This window comes from Sphaerodactylus townsendi, linkage group LG06 (assembly GCF_021028975.2).
Source record: "Sphaerodactylus townsendi isolate TG3544 linkage group LG06, MPM_Stown_v2.3, whole genome shotgun sequence".
Classification (NCBI taxonomy): Eukaryota; Metazoa; Chordata; class Lepidosauria; order Squamata; family Sphaerodactylidae; genus Sphaerodactylus; species Sphaerodactylus townsendi.
In genome coordinates this window covers 24,791,581-24,806,615 of record NC_059430.1, presented here as the reverse complement: position 1 = coordinate 24,806,615, position 15,035 = coordinate 24,791,581, and the positions used below count along the sequence as shown (strand labels likewise).

At 39.7% G+C, this 15,035-nt stretch overlaps 1 protein-coding gene across 9 annotated transcripts in view; it reads left to right on the top strand.

Annotated features, from left to right (window-relative positions):
* Positions 1-15,035, top strand: part of ERC1 (ELKS/RAB6-interacting/CAST family member 1) — a 214,022-nt gene that overhangs the window by 1,894 nt on the left and 197,093 nt on the right. For 8 of the 9 annotated variants that reach the window (XM_048499842.1, XM_048499841.1, XM_048499840.1 and 5 more), the window contains exon 2: positions 12,283-13,101. In XM_048499842.1, coding sequence (XP_048355799.1) covers positions 12,433-13,101 — 669 coding nt within the window. In that variant the 5' untranslated portion in view covers positions 12,283-12,432. Of the gene's footprint in view, positions 1-153; positions 244-12,282; positions 13,102-15,035 lie in introns of all 9 variants that reach the window. The other variant, XM_048499839.1, reaches the window with a different exon arrangement.

Below are 15,035 nucleotides of genomic sequence, written 5' to 3'. Positions count from 1 at the left end.
TGATATAAAATATTTTTTGATCCTGTAGCTCACCATGATTGAAAAGACCATCATGGCCAAAAGGCTAGGAAGGTGCACAACTTGACAGAATTTTTCTATATTTCGTCTTAATAGCTTTCTTCAGTCAAAAATGTGTTTTGTAAATATTTCCAGATTTGCAACACAGTATGGATGGCTCATTGTGAGAGCTTCTGAGAGGCATACAACCTGTGGTGCATGCAAATTTGTGTGCAAGACTTTATGGTAGGTATGTTGTGCTTTGGTGGAGGGCTTCTGGCTTTTGATGTGGACTTTTGGGAGAGTCAGAGCTTAGTAGTCTTTCTGCTTACACAGTACACCTTTCCCTGCCCTTCCATTACGTCAGAGTATGTGAAAGTTTGGAGATGAGTTATACACTCTTATGTGCTTTGTGTCACGTATGTCACAGTGTGCTCATCTATGGGGTGACAATACCTTAGCCACCATGAACATGTTCTTAGGCTATATGGCTAGTGTAGGAGAAATAAATAAATCTGTAAGAAGAGGTCTGTGGTTGGGTATCAGCATACGAGTCTGAAAAGCAAAGGGCTCTTCAATATGGCTTCAACTGAAAAACCAGATGGGATGAAGTCAAACCATCTACAAAAATAATGGCTGATGAGGGTGTATTTGCTGCACTGTAGTGGTCTCCTTCAATTAAGAAAATGATTTACTCATAGTTAAAAGGCTTATCTCTTGCTGTGAAGCTATATGCCACAGTGCTTTTATTTTTTAAAGAAAGAAATTGCTTTCAAGAAAAACAGGTGTTTTGATAAACTGAAATGTTTTAACTGTTGAATACATTACCAGTTGAGTTATTATCAGAGTCGATTTGCTTTTGGTAGCAGAAAAAGAGACAGTTATAAGCGGTCAACCAAGCTGTTTACAAAAGTGGTGAAAAATATTCAGTGTAATATAATTTCAGGACTAATTTCACTAGTGCAGGATTACAGAAACCAGTTCATTTCCAGCCTGACATGGTGACACTTGCAGACCTAGCAGTCTTATGTAAGATTTTTCATAAGCAGTTCTGCTCATTCCTGGAATTTTCCTCTTGGGAATCTACTCATACAACTGAGGCATTTAGGTGAAATTGTGTGGAGAACTGTAGGATGGTGCTAATAATTAGGGGCTGAACACGTTTCAGAAGTAGTATGCAACTTTTGCGTAGGCCGCATAGTAGTGCTTCTTTGAATAAGATACAAGAGTTTGTGTACTATGTTTGCTAATTAATTTTAGCTGTTGAAGGAGTAATTTTCAGTTATTCTGTCCCATAACATCTTGACACAATCTCATCTTTTAACTTCACATCAGGCCAGCTGACATAGCCATTGGCGAGTCTCATCCAAAATGTGTTAATGTTTGTGGGATTATACTGTTCATGTGGCTTGTGTCTGCTAGGAATTGCTATCTTACATAAAATGATAGACTCTTCTTTCTTTTTGCTATGCTTTGGTCGTTGCTTTGCAGGATTATGCTTTAAGGCATGTTCATCCATTACACAACCAAGTCTTGACTTCTCCACCCACAGCAATTCATTTTTTAAATAGTGAGTAAGAAGCAAGAATGCCTCTGGAAAGAAGATTCAAGTGACAACTCGAGTTTGAATACGCCTTGGCTGATTCTGTTTAAGATGAAGCTGGCAGTGGTATAATTAAGCTAGTACTTTTTCATGCATCCTGAGAACAAACAAAGTTTCAGAGAGTTAGGAAAGCCAGTGTTAGTTTTTTTGTGACATTAATTAGCTGCATTAAGTTAAGTCAATAAAGTTTTTATAGTTGAGTCATATCCCCACCTTATTCTAAGGAAATTAATTCCCACCTTATCTTAAGGAAACAAAACTGGAGATCACAGATAATATAATTGGGACCATCCAGTATTTCCTATTAACTAAACAAATTTAGCTCTAGGTGATGCAGCAATTCATGTGTAATTGTGTTCTCCAGTGTTTCCTACTGCCTATTTATTGCATTATGTCCTGACATTTTACACACATCTTCCTTGTAACTTTTCAAATTCACTTGTTCTGATACACAGAAGAAAAAGAGCTGGTTTTTATACCCTGCCTTTCACTACCTATAAAGGAGTCTCAAAATGTCTTACAATCGCCTTCCCTTTCCTTCCCCACATCAAACACCTTGTGAGGTAGGTGGGACTGAGAGAGGTCTGAGAGAGCTATGATTGGCCTAAGATCACCCAACTTCTCTTGGAGGCGGAGGACATCTTGGGGGGCTGCTGAAATTGTCTTTGGACGATGGGTTCTTGATCATATCATAGACACTTAATGAGAGCCCATCCTAATTAGGGATACTGCTTCAGGAGGTCCCACCAAGATGTCCTCCACCTCCAGGAAAATGGTCCATTGGATACTCACTGTGAAGGGACCTTCTCTTGGTAGGCAGGAGGACATCTTGGCCCTCCCTGTGCATCGTTAGTGTCTTGTATGGGTCCAAGAAATTCTTCTCTAAAGGAAATCCTTCCTTCTAAGGGCTGTATGTAATTGTTACTGTTTTCCCCCCACTGTTCTTGTTACAGTTAATGTTGACTTCTAATGTTCTGTGGTTATATTTTTTTGCATTCTTTACTGTTATTTCTACTGCTCGGTCAGGAGAATACTGGCTAAAATGGAGCCTGAGCCTTGACAGGAAGTGACAGAATTCTTTTTCCTGCCTCCCTGAGATGGGGTGGAAATCTTTGCCAATTGCAGTATCAGCTGAAAGCTCATTTATTATTATCTCCGTTTTATTGTAGATGAGGACTGTGGGTGGCTTTTTATTATTGGCTTAATTAACAGCCTTTGGTATGGTGGATCTTTCCACCCTATTGAGACATTTGAGATAGCAGTAGGTATCAAGAGATGTCCCCTGGAATAGTTTAAACCAGGGGTAGGGAACCTGCGGCTCTCCAGATGTTCAGGAACTACAATTCCCATCAGCCTCTGTCAGCATGGCCAATTGGCCATGCTGGTAGGGGCTGATGGGAATTGTAGTTCCTGAACATCTGGAGAGCCGCAGGTTCCCTACCCCTGGTTTAAACCAATAGTTCCCAACCTGGGGCTGTAGTGTTATTGCAAGGGGTTGTGAATCTGTGTGCGCAAACTGCACAGTGAGCATTGTTACATTGATCCTTTTGTCACTATGTATTATTATCGGTAATTGGATACCAGTAGTTCAGCTGCTTTTAAGTAGGGGATCCACAAAGGGTTTTTTTATGTTAAAAGGAGTCCTTATACATAAAAGGGTTGGGAAGCACTGATCTAAATAATTAGTTATGGATTGAACCAAGAGGTTTCTGTGGGAGATTGGCTGTCATCAGTGTGGGTCCTATCCTTTGGCCTTCCACGAAGATCAATTCTAACTTTTATTGTGTTTAATCTTTTAAAAACCCTTGGAGAGACCATTTATGGTTTCAGCGTTGGATGTCATCAAGATGCTGCTGCAGCTGTTTTGATTGCTGTAGTCAATTTTGATGAAGGAAATAGGGTTGTAATAAATGAAAATAGGCAGGCAGGTGTTTTCATATAGGAAACTGGGTTATAGTTTATGACACTGGTGGCTGAATGTGTTTGGTAAGGTTACCGTTTAGTGCATTGCTTGCTTTATGTATTATCTGCATTGAGTTCAAATATTTCTTACCTGGTTTCTGCATTGATTATGGTATGTTTTGATATATTTCCCACTGTTATCTATAATCAATTGTTTTAATTTTTTTATCTACAAGAAAGGTAGAGCATAAATACAGTAAATAAAATAAATCTTATCCCCCTCTGAATGTTTAATTTAATTGAAAACTTTTAAAAATATGTATGAAAGAGTTCTCAGTATTATCTGTTTTGTAGTGGATTTCACTATCTTTAAAGTTCCCTAAGTCTTAAGAAGGCTTAGGGGTTTCTGCCTCGTATGATGAATATAATTTTGAGAAGGTGCTGATTTAATGGTACCTTTCATGTCACAAAGTGGTCGGTGGCAGTTCTGCAGTCCAAGCTTTGCTCACGATTTGAGTTCAGTCTCAATGGAAGTTGGTTACAGGTAGCTTGGTCAAGGTTTCCATTTTTCCCAAGGTCCATAAAATGAGTACCCAGCCTGGTGGGGGCAAAATGTAGCTGACTTGAGAAAGGCAATGGCAAGCCACCGTGGAAACATAGCCTGTCTAGTAAATGTCATGATATGACATCACCTCATGGGTCAGTAATGATCCAGTGCTTGCACACAGGACTACCTTTACCTTTTTAATATTAAATATACTTCTCTGAGAGTCAGTGTGGTGTAGTGGTTAAGAGCAGGTGGATTCTAATCTGGAGAACCGGGTTGATTCCCCACTGCTCCACCTGAGTGACAGAGGCTTATCCAGTGAACCAGATGTGTATCTGCACTCCTACACTCCAGCTGGATGACCTTGGGCTGGTCATAGTTGCTTGGAACTCTCAACCCCACCTACCTCACGTGTCTGTTGTGGGGAGAGAAAGGAAAAGGAGCTTGTAAGCCACCTTGAGTCTCCTTACAGGAGAGAAAGGTGGGATATAAATCCAAACTCCTTCTCCTCCTCTTCTTCTACTATTACTACTTCTTCTTCGTCTTTAGCAGGTCATTATTATCCATACATATTGAGGGTAAGGATGGGCTGAGTTGCAATAGTTCCAGAGGTCACTTAGTGAGTTGATGGCATTTGAACTAGGGACTTGCAAGTTCATGTTCTTAGGCACTACACTCCAGTGACTTTCATTTATAGGTATAATTTGGGCTACTTTTGATGGGGTTTGATTAGACCTATTAACATGGAAAGAAGAGTAGGCATTCCAGTAAAATTTGAAGGAAACGTCTTGCTGCTTGTTGTAGGACTACTACAAGTTAGAATTGAAGTATGATGTTACAGAAATCCCTCCAACACACACATTGCAATTGTAACCTTCCCAGTTTTAGAACAAGACCTGTCCATTGTGTCATTTCAAGATGTACTGTGGGTGAAAATGCAAAAGGAAGAAAACCTCAAAGTAGGCATAATAAAGCATCATATAATATTGTTTTTTTGGTGGGGGGACTTCACTGAGAAAACTAAAAACTAACATGAAAAAGCATTATGTGCTTTATGCTTGCTGTATTTAAAACATTTTTAAAATGAGAAAAGTGGTATAATATTTGGAAGAACACAAAATAATCATTTCATTTGACAATTGACAGCTAATTCTCTCAAGTTACATTGTCGTTAAAAGCCTTTTGAAGAGTGTTGGCCAGTATTACATTGGAAAATGTTTCAGAAGTTCCAGTCGGTACAAAATGTGTTAGCAAGGCTCCTCCTTGGGGTCAGCTGCTCAGAACACACGGCTCCAGGGCTGCGTTAATTGCACTGGCTACTGATTGCCTTCATTTTATTACCTTTAAAGCAAACCCTTCATAGCCTAGGGCACTAATGGATATTGAACCACGCCTCCCCTATGCCAGTTCTTCAGAAACCTTCCCTTAAGGTAGCCTCGCTAAGGATTGTCCAAACCACTGCACAAGATCACAGGCCTTTGGAACTGCTTTCCAGAGTTGGTGAGGGAGGACCCTTCAGTTGCTACATTTAGGTAGGCCTGCAAGGCACTCTTATTCCAGAAAGTATTTGGTGGAGTTGGATTTTTCCAACGATTTGGTTATGAGTTTGCTGATTGTGTGTTTTAAATCTGAATGCTTTAAGTCTGTTTAATATGATTATTTGGTTTAATTTGCTTATTTATGTTTGTGTAACTAGGTTGTTGCATAGTTCCCTGCCCTGAGATAAGGCAAGTCAGAAAGGTTTTTAATAAATATTGTCAGTACACACTTACATGCTCCTTTTATCTCACTGTTCCTGAAGCAGAGCATTTATGTATAAACTTTGCATGGAGGCAGAGATGTCATTCAAGAATGAAGAGGTAGGAGCAATATCTTTAAAAGATTAAAAGTAAGCCCTATAATGATTTTGAGTTAGAGTAAAAATATTTAGGATATGTTGATCAAAATGGCATGGTGAAAACAATAAGCAAAACAAGGAAAAAGAAATATTCACAAAGAGGTTTTGTGTCATACTCTATGCAAAATATTGGCAAGTAAGAACAGCAGCGCAGAAGTTCTCAATAGTAAGTTGCTTGGAGCCCCGTACAAGCACTGCTCTCCCTGCTAGGCAGGAACAATACTGGAGACCTAAGATGGAGTCCAACCATTCCACAGGAAGTGACATCGTTTAGTCTTGCCTCCCTGAATATAGGTTGGAAATCACCCATCCAAGATGCCCTCATCGCCCCCCAGGAGAAGGCCCCTTCAGGGTAAGTACCAATGGACCGTTCTCAATAGCTGTAGCCCCTGTTAGCTGATACTTGCTGTGTCTAATATTATATGTTTATAAAAGCCTTAACAGTTGAGAGAGTTCCTATCAGATCTGGCTGCTTCTGTTGCCCACAAAGAGCCACTTCACTCTTTCCCAAAATGCTAAATTCTGGCTTTCTCCTTCCAAGCATATGACTTGCAGTGGTATCCTAAGCAGAGTTATAGTCTTCTGAGTCCATTCAAGTCAATGGTCTTAGTAGGATATAGCTTTATTTAGGATTGCTCTGTTGACAAGGATGGAATGTTGATGTCAATCAGGATATAAGAGTTCTAGTAGTATCTGTATTTGCATTGTGGAGATGCACTTACCCATCCGACATCTTGATACACCTTGTTAGGTAACAGGTGTGCTGTTGCCAGTATAATAGTTTCAGATGATTGATTTAGATTAAAAATAGAGTAGATTCATGTTTTTGTCCTGGACTGAAAAGTTAATTGATTCTGACTTTTACTTCATTTTTTATTCTTTGTCCTGGAGTATGTTTTTATAATCCTCCAAGTATATGGTTGTGATTATAAATATATGAGTGAATCTTATATTTTTTTATCTGGTATTTATCTGACTGGTCTCCTGGATTTCATCCCAGTGAAAGATTATGCATATGTTTGTGAGGGGCTTCAGCTATTTCCCCAGTTCTTCTGTCAATGAAATATGTATTCCTGAAAAGTGTTATATGCCTCTGAAATAACTTTATATTACATAGATTATACATTTGGGCATTTAAAAAATGTCATTTGAGTGCACCAGATGGTGTGACACCTGCTGCTTTTTCTGCAATTCATGTCAGGGGATGACTCACTTTCATGTTTGTACTTGATTTAAAAATAAAATTTATGAAGAGGTAGCCAGGTTCTCTTTTACTTGGAGAGTCTAGTTTTCCTTTAAAAGTGTCTTTGAATTAATTGGGTACTATGTTGCTCCAGAACCTCCTACCTGTTTCCCCACTTTTGTTCCCCCAAGTTCTAGCATCTAGAAAATGGAACTGAGTGAATTATCAACTATAGCATAAATAATTAACGGTGTTAACATAAAATTATGCATGGTGTTGTTAAGTTCAGACTTCCCAAAATTGCAAACAGATCATTAAATAAATTAGTAAAAGCAAAAAAGCTTTTGAGATTGAGATTTAACTGAGATTGAGAGTGTTTGAGATTTAGCTGAGATTACAAATACCATATGTGTAAATATAAATGGGAATGTATATGGGATATATAAATGGGAATATATTGTTGAAGACTTTCACAGCCGGAATCAATTGGGTGTCGTGGGTTTTCCGGGTTGTATGGTTGTATTCCAGTAGCATTTTCTCCTGACATTTTGCCTGTATCTGTGGCTGGCATCTTCAGAGAAACATCAGGAGAAAATGCTACTGGAACACGGCCATACAACCTGGAAACCCCACAACACCCTATAAATGGGAATGAGTCCCTAATATTGTTGACATTTCAATCCTATGAATGCAATTCCTCAAGTACAGAGACATGAAACTCAAATGGCTGAAGGGCCTCCAAACCCTTCATTTATCTGTTTCCAGATGCTGTATTCCTACAGTGAAAAAAATCATTGATTTTGACCATTTTTAAAATCCCTTCACCATCCAACCCCAGGTGCTACCATTCAGCATATTTCCTGCTGAAATATTTTTACGAGTTCCATAACTGTCCTCCATTGGCAGAGCCCCCCCTTGTTCATCCCCAAAGCCCCATATTCTGAATTTCACATGCTACTGCTTGCCGTCTAGAACCCTCTGATGTGCCTGAATGGATGCCCACGCATCCTGCCAATCTCAATATCTGTCACTTAAGCTTCTTCTGCTGCCCATAGGCAGATGCTTCACTGTTTCCTAAAATGCTGTCAAACTGAAAATGCTACCCTTTCAATAATCTCTTTAAATAAAATACAGAAAAATTGAGATTTGCATTTGTAATTATTAGCAGGTTACCTTTTTGTCCTTTCCCTGAATATAGTACAGGTGCAAGTACTATGGCCCTCATTGGAAACCCAGTGGATCTGATCAGACCTGCTCCATGTTAATTGCTTTCTCCCTCTCTTCAGTTTTACAGCACTAAGTCATGGACATCCAAAATTCTGTGTCTTTGGCCCCTTCCGCACATGCAAAATAATGCGTTTTCAAACCACTTTCACAACTGTTTGCAAGTGGATTTTGCTATTCCGCACAGCTTCAAAGATCACTGAAAGCAGTTTGAAAATGCATTATTCTGCATGTGCGGAATGAGCCTTTGTTTCTTTCCCAGTGACTGATGTGGCCCTAGTTAAGGATCTTAGTTACTAGGAGAGATTTAAATCTCATCTGGTGAAGACATTCTCATTTGGACAATGCTGCTTGTTGGAGGTAGTTAGAAGATATCTGACTTCATATGGGAAATGGAGGGAGGAGGGATGGAAGATGAGCAAATAACCTCTCTTACATTCATCTACAAATTACAAAGTCCTTGTGTTTTGTGGGAGCAACATGTGGAGTTTGTATCACATGTGTAATGGGAATTCTGTGCCTCCCAGATTCAGGCTAGCTCTTTGTTTGTTTAGGCTGTTTCACTCTTTGTGCTGTCATCACACATGGGAGGGAACTGATGTGAGTCTGGGAGGTGCAAAAGTGCCATTAAATGTTTGATATAGTCGTGTTATTCCTCAATGTGTATTAGGACTTTGTAATGTGCATATGAACAGCTAAGTTCAGATGTCATGAATAAGTCACTGTTGGGGCATAGAGTTGGTTATCACTCAGAAAAAATGGTTTAATTGACATGAACTATCAGTGTTTCTTCAGTACTACAGCTGAACTCATTTTAGCATTCTTTCGCCTGCTTATGTGACTAGTGTCTTTTGTCAGCTATGACTCAAGCAAGCAGATTTGGAAATAAACTTCTTTGACCATGATGCTCCCAAGTAAGGGTGTTTCAACTCCTGACAAGAGATGGAACAAAGTGGATTGATTTAAATTGAAAAAGGTTTGAAGCACTGATTTAAGTCAGGTTTCCTGATTTGAAATTCATGTATTTCCTGAACAAGCATAGATACTAACTGGTTGCTTTACCAATTAAGGCATGTTCATTTAAGACCTTTATTAGCTTAGCAAAGTAATCCAAAATCCATAATTATGCAGCCCACATGTCCATTGAATTCTACAACTGTATCTGTTTAGAGATTAGATAAACTTCAGTTTGTGCTCTATATCCTTGAAAGGGTGAGCAGGATCACTTGTTGACTAAGACTACACATGCTTATTTGGATGTAGTTATCTTCCGACAAAGTGAGTTTTAAAGCTTTATCCTATGTTTATTTTGAAGTAGTGTTTGGAATGCTCCAGAAGTGAGGTCTGTTTGTTACTGGACAAAATAGCTGGAGAATGATTGTGGTATAGTGATTAAGTGTGACAGACTATCTGGAGAACCCACTTTGATTCCCTACTCTTCAAAAGGAGTGGTGGGTTCTGATCTGGTAAACCAGGTTTGTTTTCTCCGAACCAGCCTGCTGGGTGACCTTGACTTAGTCACAGTTCTCTCAGAACTCTCTCAGCCCCACCTACCTAACAAGATGTTTATTGCGGGCAGAGGATGGGGAGATGATTGTAAGCTGCTTTGAAACTCCTTAAAGATAGAAAAAAACAGAGTACAGAGTTCATTTTTTTTACCCAAACTTACAGAAAGCATCCAGGTTCTATGACAACACTAGTGATAACTTCTTAGAAACAGGGCAACTTCCTACATTTAACACACTACAAACCTGTGCTGTCTAAATTGGTAACTTTTGAAGTATCCACATCCTTGAGGAACGCATGTTTCTAAAGCATGCATAAGACTTTCAACAGGATACTGTGCTTCATTTGTTTGTTGACATGCAAAGCATACACATCCTAATATGCAAAATAGTTCTTTTTTTCCTATACTCAGTAATGAGCATACAGTATTACTTTATTCACATTTGAAATGGCATCTAACAAAATTTTCTATATTTTTGTCCAGCTGTGTCCGATTGAAATTACTGGACAGCCAAAGCTAGTGTATTTAATTGTAAATGTGTTTGGGAAGTGGGATGCAAAACTGATTCCTTTGAAGTATATGGTTTTCCTTTGTTTAAGAAATATGCAACAATGTGATCAGTGGGATTTACTTTCGGATAAGCGTGCATAAGATTGCAGCCTAATTGAGTTATTTAGAATGTCATTTCTCTCTGTAATGCATTAAAAAGCAATATTTCTTCAAAGCTAGGTGTGACAGGTGCACATTTTATTTATTTATTTGTTGGATTTATTATACCGCCCTATCCCCTAAGGGCTCTGATGTATGCATGATGTATGCAGGTTCTTCAGCAGTGCACTAGTACTCTCTGACTAGAAATAGTAACAGTGATTCAGAGGGAAGGAAAATGGGTAGAGTGACAGCTAGCTATTCATTTGTTACAATTCACCCAGCTGTGTCTAGGAAGAGCTTGGAATGATTTACACGTAAGTTCTAGGAAGCCTCTCAGGCAGCCAACCTGGCTGCTCCCCTTCAGCAAACTACATCATGTGCTCAGAATAAGGTGGGGTGGGAGGGTGAGTTACTAATATAATTTACTGTTCTGCTTCTTGTAAGTAGGTGAGTGGTAAATTTGCTGATAGATTCTCCCCAGCTTAATTTCTTCAGTGTTTTGTGGAAGTATGAACCTAGGTGTCTGCCAAGAGAACAAACTGTACATGTAGTTTTTGGAAGAATGTGAACATGTGTTAGATTTGAGTCCTTTAGCCCCTTAGAGACCAACAAGCATTTATGATATAAACTTTTGAGAGTCAAAGATCCCTTAGACCTGAGCTGAAATGGGGATCTCTGAGTCCAGAGCTCTGATTCTCAAAAGCTTATACCGTGAAACTCTTGTTGGTCTCTGAGATGTTTCTGAATGCCAGTCCAGCTGTTCTAATGCAGACCAACACAGCTAACCTCTGAAACGATGGATAAATGATTTGTACTACTTCTAGAATTTTTAACCTGCATTTTACATAGCCATGAAAGCCATTTTTTAAGAAGAATCTGTGCATAATAGCTATTTATGTGAAGAAATTAGCAGACTGCCAAGTTCGGGGTTGTAACTTTTTATTTAAACAGTGAATCAATATACGCAGTAAGACTGGCCCCTCCAAAGTGAGAAAGTTTACTATATAAATATTTTGTGCTAGTTACACAAAAGTGTCAGTGGACATATGGGCACAGGCTGAAATTTCATAAGGTGGGATAATATGGTATCAGTGCTGTCATGACAGTTATTTGTTCTGATTGCTGGTAATGGCATGGATACTAGGGTGTCCAGTTCATAGTTTGTAGGTAGATTCTAATGTCTGAATGCATTTTTCTGTATTTATTTTCTTAATCTGATATAAATCTGTCTTTTGTCTCTTTGGCATGTTTCAGAAACTGCTTATATCTTCTAAAGCAGTACCCCCCCCCAAAAAAACCCCTCATGTCTCGCTTAATTTTCACCTTAGCAACTAAGTCTTAAATAGCAGCAGTGAAAAGCTGAGGAACCACCTCTAAAATTACAGCAGAGTAGCATTCTGTACATAAATGCTGGAAAGCTGTGTTCTACTACTTCTATATTATTGTTGTACCTGAATATGATCTTCACCTTTCATGCTTTTTTGGAGATTCGGTTGGGTGCATAGGGAATATATCAGTGACAAAGAGTGAAACAGAAAGCTTTAAAAAGTAAGAAGTTGAAGTTTAAAGCCGCATGGGAAGACAGAGCATGGTGTAGAAAGTTAACAAGAGAGTTGTCATGATCATAGAAAAGACGTCATCAGACTTCAAGGACTGCAGAGAGATTTGCATGTTTGAATCAATCTCACAAAATTATCAAGAGGAGAGGAAATAACTAGAAATGTGATTTGCTGTGCATTGGTAATGACTAATATCTATATTTCTATTACAGATTATGATGACTGACACTATGAAGCTTTGACTTCAGAAAACTGTTGACAAACCATAAATATTGATCGGCCTTAAGTTGACTAGCAACCGTAGTCAAGAAACCTCACAGGAACTCTTTCTTCACCACTTCCTTTGCATCACAAAATCAATCATGTATGGAAGTGCTCGGTCAGTTGGTAAAATTGAGCCAAGCAACCAGAGTCCTGGGCGTTCACCAAGACTGCCCCGATCACCACGGCTGGGCCATCGTCGAACCAACAGTACAGGAGGCAGCTCTGGAAGTAGTGCTGGGGGTGGCAGTGGCAAAACGCTTTCTATGGAAAATATCCAGTCCTTAAATGCTGCTTATGCCACTTCAGGCCCCATGTACCTAAGTGACCATGAGAATGTGGGCACAGACACGCCTAAAAGCACCATGACTCTTGGCCGATCTGGTGGGCGTCTGCCCTATGGTGTAAGGATGACTGCTATGGGCAGCAGCCCCAACATTGCCAGCAGTGGGGTTGCCAGTGATACTATTGCGTTTGGAGAACATCACCTTCCTCCTGTGAGCATGGCGTCCACTGTGCCTCATTCACTGCGGCAGGCTAGGGACAATACTATAATGGACCTGCAGACACAGCTCAAAGAAGTGTTGCGAGAAAATGATCTGCTGCGCAAGGATGTAGAGGTGAAAGAAAGCAAACTTAGTTCCTCCATGAATAGTATCAAGACATTCTGGAGTCCTGAGCTTAAGAAGGAAAGAGCACTGAGGAAAGATGAAGCATCCAAAATAACTATTTGGAAGGAACAGTATCGAGTTGTGCAAGAAGAAAACCAGGTTAGTACCTTACAAACTTTAAGACTGTAAACATATGATCTGAGAGGGGAAGATAATATGGTTGCTTTAATGGGTGGCTTTCACTGGTGGCACTGGATTGTGTTTTATAATTGAGGTTATTCTGTTGATGCTTAGTTAATAAATGTAAGGTAGTGTCATGATAAGAAAATATACAATATTTTTTGCCTGAGCAGCCATGTCTGCTGCACAAAAAAACATAGATGGTAATAAAGTAGGGAAAATATCTTGCAAGGTCACTGTTCCTATCCAAAACTATTCCTAGAGCTATTAGAGACAGTGTTCATTGCCTGTATTAATAATGTTGTAAGGACATCAACCAGAAGAGTTCTGACCTCATACCTTAAGAATTGTTGAATGCATTGGATCTTAGCAGAAGTCATACACATATTCTGCAAGTGTTCTTGCAAATTGGCTACCAAATTCTTTTTTGAAAGATCTAAACGCATCAATGGCTAGTAGGTCTATCATTAGCCATGCTAGCTAAAGAGCCGCCATAGTAAGAGGTAGAGGTGTGAAGGCCTGGGGGGAGGGAGCTCAGAAAAAATATATCAGTGCCCCCCCAATTTTTCCTAGGATTTTTTTCAGTTTTGTACAAATGTGTGGCACTGAGGGGAAAATCTCATATTTTCTCATTTTGAATGAGAAAACCATGGTCCTTCAAAGCATTTCATTCATTTCAGTTTTACCAATGGAAAGAATTGGGAAATGTGTGTTGTGGGGGGGGGGGGACTGAAAGAAGAAACTTGTACTGTAGACATGGACTTCATTTTCAAGAATATTATTGTTTAAATATAAGTATTTATGGCAACAGTCAATATATTGTAGAATCATACTGTTGGAAGGGGCTTACAGCAGAAAGTTCTATGCTTTGGGCTCCCTTTGCATGAGGATCGCTAATCTCTTTGGCATCATGGCCATTATCAGGTCATTCTGTGGGACAGAGTAGGCCTCCCTGATGACAGTAAAACCCTGGCAAAAGCCACTTACAAGGAGGGCTCTAGATTGGGGAGACAACAAATAATTTTGTCCGCAACGTAATTGACAGTGTCAAAATTGATGGTAACTTTCATCGCCCTCTTACAGCAGGCGGGCTTCAGTTTTAGACCTAGACCTTAAGGCGAAAGTGGAGGACATGCCCTTTGGCAGTGTCAACCGGTTTAATGAGCAGACAGATGACACCTCACACATACATAAAGTCTGTTACAACTGCAGAGTCTTTGGGCATCACACCCTCCACCTTGCAGCAGTACAGGGGTGAGTGCCCATATTACCATATTATGAGTGCCCATATTACCAGCGCTCTTTCCCCTACTTCAGTCCTGCTGGATATCAGCAGCAAAAGCCTGCTTTCAGCCATAACAGAAATAGGAGAGGTTTCCCCCCTAAAAACAGGCATTCTAACCGCTCTTCTCTTCCCCCTTTCCAGGGAAAGCAGAAGAAATTCGCATGACTAGGACATGATGTTAGTGTTGGTGTTCTTTCACGTTGTTTTTCTATTTGGGAAATAATTACTTCAAATACCTGACTTTTGCAAATAATAAAAAATAGTTATGTTTGAATTCAAGTCTCCCCCATCATATGCTGAACTGGAATTTGTCTCTGCTGAGCCACCTCCCTTATTGTTAGTGGAGTAGCAGGCCCTTTTAGATAAAGGAGCATGGCCAGACTCCCTGCTGAGGAGGACCAGAGATACCTATTTTCCTTCTATTTTCTGAATAATGAGAAATCTGACTGGAAGTGCCCCATTTTAGATTTGCCTGAATAAACACCTCAAGGTGTGGAATCCTGTCCCTACAGGAGATTCTGCTCCTATTGTCCCTGCAGTCATATTTTGCTGTAGTCGATCAATGGGATGCATATTTCCATCCACCTGACTATGGGAAGTTCATTGTGGCCAAAACTCTTATGAGTGT